General features: G+C 54.4%; 1 protein-coding gene across 1 annotated transcript; it reads right to left on the bottom strand.

Annotated features, from left to right (window-relative positions):
• Positions 1-1,837: 1,837 nt before the first annotated feature.
• On the bottom strand, positions 1,838-6,914 carry RMI2 (RecQ mediated genome instability 2). Its single transcript, XM_008061801.1, has 2 exons — positions 6,594-6,914; positions 1,838-2,016 (listed from the first exon to the last, which is right to left on the bottom strand). Exons 1-2 carry the CDS (start codon positions 6,886-6,888, stop codon positions 1,868-1,870), a joined length of 444 nt encoding a protein of 147 aa, XP_008059992.1. The 5' UTR covers positions 6,889-6,914; the 3' UTR covers positions 1,838-1,867.
• Positions 6,915-8,005: the final 1,091 nt, after the last annotated feature.

Raw genomic sequence — 8,005 nt, forward strand, 5'->3', positions numbered from 1 at the left:
CGGAGCCCAGCAGGTCGAGGCTGCGGTGGCCGGGAGCGGCCACTGCACTCCAGTCTGGGCGACAGAGTGAGACTCCAACTCAAAAAAATAACAAAAACAGAAAATGCAAAACACTGACAACACCAAATGCTGGCAAGGATATGCAGCAGCAGGAAACCTCATTCACTGCTGGTGGAAATGCAAAATGATGCCGCCACATTAGAAGATACTCCGGCAGTTTCACACTCCCAGACACTACCCCAGTGAGCTGGAAACGTATGCCCACCAGAAGCCTGACACGGGTATTTACAGCAGCTCTAGTCATAACCATCAAAGACTGGAATCAAACAAGATGTCCTTCAGTAGGTGAATTAGATACACAGGTGGGGGCACACCCCCACCACAGAACATGTTTCAGCGATAGAGAGAGATGCGCTATCAAGCTGCAGGGAGACACAGAGGACCCTCATGGGCACACTCGCAGCCGGTCCAGAAACAGTCTGTGTGTGCGATTCAACTGTGACACTCTGGAAGAGGCAAAGCCATCGAGACAGGCACAGGCTCAGTGGATGCGGGCTGGGTTGCGCAAGGGGTGAGTGTGGGGAGCATAGAGGTCTCAGGCAGGAAGCGACCCTGGGTGATCCCATTGTGGTGGATGCATGTCATAGGCATTTGGGAGCGAGTCCTAATGTGAACTGTGAGTCCTAATGTGAACTGTGGCCTTCGGTTAATAAGGCATCAACATTGGCTTATCAAGTGTACAAATGTACCACTTAATAAGACACGTGAGTAGCAGGGGACACGGGGAGTGGGGTGTGAGTGGGGAATGGGCTATGAGTGAGATGTGAATGGGGTCTGACTGGGGAGTGAGTGGGGTGTGAGTGCTGGGACCTCTACTTTCTGTCCCATTATTCTGAAACCTAAAATCACTCAAAAAAAATAAAGTCTACCAAAAAAAGCATACAGTTTATTAAAACATTTATTGATTTTCGGATATCAATAATCCAGGCAAAACTGCAAGGCAATGTTGGGTCAGAGCTGCCTCCCTCCATATTTACAGAAAACCAGGTATGGTGAGAAGCAGCACGCAGAAGCCCAGCATTCAACCCGTCACAGCAGTCACTCCACACGGGAGGTACAGGAACTCTAGGCCAGGAGGCGGCCCCTGCAGTCTCGCCCAGAGTTATGGATCAGTTCAGCTGAGGGTGAACGTTGTCCTCAATCTTGATGCTCTTTTTTATTTGGACAAGAAATTGGGAAAACGTCTCTGATGAAGGAAGAAGGTGCTGCTTCCTTATCTGGGGGACGGACCAGACATGTTTGAGCAGTGTCTGCAGCAGAAAGGCACCGTGTCTGTGAGGGCTGCGGTGTGTCTGTGAGGGCCGCGGTGCCAGTGCTGGGAAATGCCAGCTGACTTGTGAGCTGCTGATGGAGAGGACGAGCAGCCCTGATGTCATTCCTCTTTTGCAGTCTGTCTTCCTGCCCAAACCACACTTGAATCACCACAGCAGCGGCTGAGATTCACATCTGCATTGTGAGGCACGGATGCGGCGGTCATGGAAAAAGCATTACCACTCGTAAACTCTGGAAAACGCAACATGAGATGCCTGTGTGCTTTAGGGAGAGTGAATTAGCACACACAAACCAGAGAGAAGAAAAGAATGCAGCATCTGCTTCTCATCAGCAACAGTCAAAGCAGGGGGCAGCATGAACCGAAGCAAGCCAGCACATAAACATCCCAACAGCCGGACTCCAGGGTCAGCCAGCTCGAGGCCCTCCGAGCAACTTCTGAGGAAGACACGCTGAGCCATCTCCATGAAATCCGCACGGTATGTGCACCTGAGTGTTTTGGACCCTGGGTTGTTTATAAGGACAGTGCCAGCATGACCTAAGGAATGCTCCTGTGTAAATCTTCCACTTCTAGTTCCCACATGTCTTCATGGATGGGATTGTCAGAAAGGTCCGTCATCTTCACAGCCTGAAGGCACGGCTCGGGGCTGCAGGTCTGAACCACTCCCATCACCATCACATACTTCCCTAGAAAAAGGAAGCCCGGAATGATGCTCATGTCAGCAAGGGGTGGGCGGGGCGCCAAAAGACCCAGGCCTTCAAGGGTTTGATCAGAGAGAAGGAGACAGAGACAGAAAGCCAAATGCAAGGCCGCCAGCAGCCAGAGGATGTACACACATCAGCATCGAGTTACATACTTGACTCGAAGGTGACAGCTGCGTCTTCTCTGGTTTCAGACTTTAACATGTTAGACAAAGTTGTCAGTGCATCGTCCTCTGCCCACGGATGGAAGCAACTCACCTCGGAGCATAAGCTGTGATTAGACAGACTGCTCTTAGTGGGCAGAGCCAAGTGCTTCTCTAATTCTGTCCCTTGCTCAATGCTGGAGCGTGTGACTCATCTCTGTGTACAGAATAGGTCCCCTTTCTGCAGACACCCTCTGACTGTTCCACAGCAAACCCGATTTTCCCTCCAAAAAAATGTCAGGCAAGCAGGACACTCCCCACCCCAGTGTTCCAGCTGCTGGGACCTGTCCCTGTCACCCAGTCCTATCCCAACCACTGCTGGGCACATGCAGGCAAGTCAACAGAAGGGCAAGCTGCCATCGGATGATCCAACAACATACTAACCGTGTCTCTCTTCCCATTCCCCTGGGGAAGTGACTCTCCTTGAAAGCAAAACTTGGCTGGTCTGACCCACACAAAATTCCAAACACCACAAGAAGGAGAGGCATGCCGTCCACCCCACTGCTACCCCTGAGGGCCACTTTCATCGCACTGTGTGTGGGGCCCAGGGCTGACTGAAGGGAGCCAGGCAAGCCGATTCATGATCCTCTGTATGACTCCTGGCAGGAGATACTCAGGTATCTTAAGGCTCATCTAAAGATTTACTTGGGCCCCTTCATGACAGAGGTTAGTTCTGAAAAGGCACTTGCCATGGCTTCTGAATGGCCCTAAAGTTCTGGCAAAGGAAGGTACAGTGGCTCATGCCTGTAATCCCAGTACTTTGGGAGGCCGAGGCAGGAGGATCATTTGAGGTCAAGAGTTTGAGATCAACCTCAGCATTAAAGTGAGAACTACATCTCTCTCTTTCTCGCTCTTTTTTTTTTTTAGATTGGAGAGTATGATGCGTTTAGAAAGTAGATCAGAGAGAGAGAGAGAGAAAAGGGGATCCATCTCCCCTGAACTGGGAGGGTGCCAGGGCTTACAGAGCAGCATGGCGGCTGACCGACTTGTATCTCTTTTAAAAAAAAGTGTCGGTAGAGGCAGAAGCCTCAAACACAAAATCACTGAAGACCTAGAAGAGGAAGGACAAGCCTAGGAGTCCCCAGCCAGGAGAAGCTCAGGATACTCACTGGAAAGCACACAGCAGGTGGACGAGCTCACAGCGCCAGCTGACTGCAACTGTCTGCTCCTACCCACCTTCCGCCCACCTGGAGCAGGGAAGTGGTCTCTCCTTTGGCTTCCCCCACTCCTCCCTTCGTGCCCCAATCACTCCTGGCTCCAGTTGTCTTCTGGCAGCTTCTGCCTCTCCCAAACTGTCCCACTCACTGCGGCAGTGGATCCAGCCCCCACCTCTAGAGCCTGGCCCACCTAGCTCATCTGGGGAGCGTGGCTGCCCCAACCCGCCTCAGACGGGAGCAACGTGGAGGCAGGAGTCCCTGTCTCAGCTCTGCATTTTCGGTGCCTGGCGTTTATGGAAACCAACTCCTGGGCGTTCAGAACAGGAGCAGGGAGGATAAACCCTGGTGCCGTGAGCAGAGAGTCAAGTCCACCTCGAGGCAGGCAGGTCCCTGCACACACAGCCTCCCTGAGAGGCTCATCAGGAGGGGGCCCGCCTACCTTTTACCCCTGCCCACTGGCACAGGCTCCCCCTTGGCCCCTGGGTTTCTCGCCTCTGGGCCTCTGCACATGCTGTTTGTTCCATGGAGTTGCACGCAGACACAGGGTGCCCAACTGTCCCATCTAACTCTGAAAGTCCCGCGTCCCAGGACACTCTAAGTTCCAAGCTACCCAGGAGTGTTGCTCCCTGTAGGTCACTCCAACGCATCCTCAGGGCTGCCTCTTCCAGGAAGCCTTCCCTGACCCTTGAGCCTAGATCCGCTGTCCTCCTTTGTGCCACAGCACCCTGAGCTCATCCTGACACTGACTCTGTGTTCTGGTGGCCTGCTTACCTCCTTGGTTCCCCACCTGAAGGTAGTGACCCAGTTCTGTCAAACAAGATTTGGTACTAAACGGTAAGAAGAAATAACATGGCCCCTGCTAGCTGGCAACCAGGCTGGTGGGTACAACACACAGGGTCACCAATGCCCAGCATTCCACACTGAAGGACTCGCTGGGCACCAGGCTTATGTCAGGGCTGGGACGGACATGAGACTGTCCACGCCTGCCTTCAAGGGGCTTTGCCTAGGGTCAGACACTTGCATTTAACATACTTTTCACACGCCATGACTCAACCATTTAAAAGTATAAAAACCAGCCAGGCCCAGTGCCTCACGCCTGTAATCCCAGCATTTTGGGAGACCGAGGTGAGAGGATTGTCTGAGTGCACAGGTTCAAGACCAGCCCGGGCAACTTTGCGAGATCTCATCTCTACAATAAATCAAATTAGCCGGGCATGTTGGTATGTGCCTGTAGTTCCAGCTACTTGAGGCAGAAGGATCACCTGAGCCTAGCAGGTCAAGGCTGTGGTGGCTGTGAGCGTGCCACTGCACTCCAGCCTGGGTGACAGAATGAGACTCCAACTCAAAAAAAAAAAGTATAAAAATCAGTTTTAGTCCTCAGGACATGTGAAAAGAGGCGGCCTGTATTCTGCTGACCCTGTGCAGGAGGAACACTGGGGCCAGACAGGAGAAAGGCAGGGGAGGATGGGATAGAATGGATGAGTCTGGAAGTAACAGGTCACACCTTTCTGAGCCCACACCCTGGGCCACATCCTGTGTTGAGGCAATTGTTTACTTATGGAATCCACAGAACAGAAGGAATTATCAGTCCCTTTTTTTTCTGGAGCAAAAGTCCAGAAAAGTTAAGAAAAGTGCTCCAGGCAGCTGAGCTGGGAAGGATGGAACCAAGAATTCAACCTAAGTTTGAGTCCAAAGCAGCCCAGGCCAGAGCACTTCTGCCTGTTTAGGGTCCAGGACTCACTGAGCAGGATGGCCCTTAGGGTGAAGTGACCTTGGCCTGATTACGGGGGGAGGAGCCAAGGGGAAGAAAGGCCTACTGACTTCAGACTTCACATCCTCCAGAAGCCTCCCAGGGCCACCTCCTCATCGCTCCACTGGGGTCAGCCATCCCCTGGGAAATCCCTGCATCTGTCCCCCTAGCAGGCCTTATCTCTCGGGATCTTGGAGGCAGCGCGGTGCCACTCATGGGAGCTGGTGTACGAAATATGCTCAGTTAACAGTGTAGTGAATGAGCGAGATGAGATCCTGGGTGCCCAATGCCTGTCGCTCCAACACCTGCTTCCTGGAGTATCTATGTATCAGGCACTGAGCCAGATGCTGAGGATAGCTGTCAGAACCACATAGCATTGCCCTCCAGCAGGTCAGGCTGGCCCTGTGGTTCTTTTTGTTTTGAGTTGGAGTCTCATTTTGTTACCCAGGCTGGAGTGCAGTGACACACTCACGGCCACCACAGCCTTGACCTGCTGGACTCTGGTGATCCTTCCGCTTCAGGTTTCCAAGTAGCTAGAACTACAGACATGCATCATCACACCCAGCTAGTTTTTTGATTTATTGTAGAGATGAGGTCTCACCAAGTTGCCCAGGCTGGTCTCAAACCTGCGGGCTCAGGCAATCCTCTTGCCTCCACTTCCCAAAGTGCTGGGATTACAGGTGCGAGCCACCACGCCTGGCTGGCCCTGTGGTTCTTAAAGTACTATACGGTCCAAGCGCTTGGCACAGTAGTGCAGGCCTATTGTCCCAGCTACTCTTGGGGCCGAGGAGAAAGGGTTGCTTAAGCCTAAGAGTTCAAGGCCAGCCTGTGCCCCCCACCCACCAAATAAAAATAAAAAATAAATCAAAGTACAGCCCCCAGACCAGCAGTAGCAGCACCTGGGAGCTGGTTAGAAACGCACATTTTCAGCCCCACCGAACCTAAACACTCAGAAACCTTGAGAGTGGAGCCCAACCATTTGGGCTTTGACAAACCCTCCAGGGGGTTCTGATGCATTTCTCCAGTTTGAGCCTCAGTGGTTTCAGACAAGAACATTAATGAGCTACTCCAGCCTAAGAGTTCCGTGGAGGGACAGGAGGACTTCCCTGAGAAAAGTACCTTTAGGCTGAGATGTCAAGGATGAGCAGAAGTTTCCTAGGACAGTATTCCCCCAAACCTGATGGGGGATAAAAGCAAACCGCCTGTAGGGAGGGCCCCTCCCCCAGAGAGTCTCACGAGCCTGCAGTCTTAAACGGGCAGCAGGGGATGCTTGTCATCAGCAGGATCGCCTGGGGGAGGGACAGAAAGGCAGGGTACCGGCAAGGGCAAAGGCCGGGAGGCGGGGCCGTCTCCGCTCCGCTCCGCAGGGGCAGAGTGGCAAGACCCGAATCTGGCCTCTGCAACTTTCCGGCGGAGAGGAGGGAAGGAGGGCGCCGCGGGGCCGCGCATTACCTGGGGCGAGGCAGGGCCGCCCGCGCGGCACCCGCTCCAGGCCGCGCACCGAGAAGGGCCCGCTCGGGTCCCGCAGCCGCGCCTCGCCGTCGCGCGCCGCCACCACCGTGCCCTGCATCCACACCGCCGCCAGTTCCAGCGGCCCGCGGCCTGCCGCCGCCCGACACAGCCGCCACGCGCCCGGGCTGCCCTCCGCGTCGCGCCGCAGCTGCTCCGCCAGCACCTTGAGCGGCGGCGACCGCGGCAGCCGCACGGCCGCGGGGCCGCCGCAAACCGAGTCCGCGGGCGCCGCCATTCTACCCTGCTGCCGCCGCTTTCCCGCCAACCTTGATAGGCAAGGAGGCCCGGCCCGGGACCACCAATCAGGAGAGTGCTGGCAGGGCCGGCCAATGGCCGGTGTCGGGAGGCGGGACCGCCGGGCCGAGCGGCCCGCTCCAGTCGGCAGGAGCGCGCATGCGTAAATACGTTAAATAACCGACCGCAATTTAAGAGAAGGTGAATGAATCACGATAAGCCCGAGAAGCACGGGAGGCAAAGGATTTCCTGTTTCAGCTTGTCTCAAAATTGGCTTGCAGGGCCGGGCACGGCGACTCACGGCTTTAATGCCAGCACTTTGGAGGCGGAGGCGAGAGGATTGCCTGAGCCCAGGGGTTCGAGACCAGCCTGGGCAAAATGACGAGACCTTGTCTCTACAGTAAATCAAACAATTAGCTGGGACCGGGCTCTGTGGCTCAGCCTGTAATCCCAGCACTTTGGGAGGCCGAGGTGAGAGGATTGCCTGAGCCCGCAGGTTCGAGACCAGCCCAGGCAACTTGGTGAGACCTTGGCTCTACAATAGATAAAAAATTATCCGGGCGCGCGCCTGTAGTTCCCGCTACTTGAAAGGCTGCGGCGGAAGGATCGCTGGAGCCCAGCAGGTCGACGCTGGGGTGGCCGTGAGCGTGCCCCTGCACTCCAGCCTGGGCGACAGAGTGAGACTCCAACTAAAAAAAAATTGACTGGGCATGGTGGTGCGCACCTGTAGTTCCAGCTACTTGGAAGGCTGAGGCGGAAGGATCTCCTGAGCCCAGCAGGTCGAGGCTGCGGTGGCCATGAGCGCGCCACTGCACTCCAACCTGGGCAACAGAGTGAGATACCTACCCCCCACCCCCCAAAAATTGGCATGCGTGCAAATCACCTGGAGAATGTGATCATTCATCTTTACATTGCCTGGAGGTGCTCTGAGGTTAGTAAATAAACACATGAATAAAAAGCCCATGTTTATTGGGAGTGATTATTGGGAGTGATCAAGAATTGAGCCAGGAGATAAGGCTAGAGACAGGGACAACTCGTTAAACTACCCTTTTCTTATCATTTTAATTTTTTTTTTTTTGAGTTGGAGTCTCACTCTGTTGCCCAGACTGGAGTGCAGT

Source organism: Carlito syrichta, unplaced genomic scaffold (genome assembly GCF_000164805.1).
Source record: "Carlito syrichta isolate Samal-C Ts95f unplaced genomic scaffold, Tarsius_syrichta-2.0.1 Scaffold305619, whole genome shotgun sequence".
Lineage (NCBI taxonomy): Eukaryota > Metazoa > Chordata > Mammalia > Primates > Tarsiidae > Carlito > Carlito syrichta.

Coding starts and splice junctions, on each gene's coding strand:
- RMI2 (XM_008061801.1), bottom strand. CDS start 6,888: ATGGCGGCGCCCGCGGACTCGGTTTGCGGCGGCCCCGCGGCCGTGCGG. Junction 2,017..6,593: donor GCGGCCCTGCCTCGCCCCAG/GTAATGCGCGGC, acceptor TCCTTTTTCTAG/GGAAGTATGTGATGGTGATG.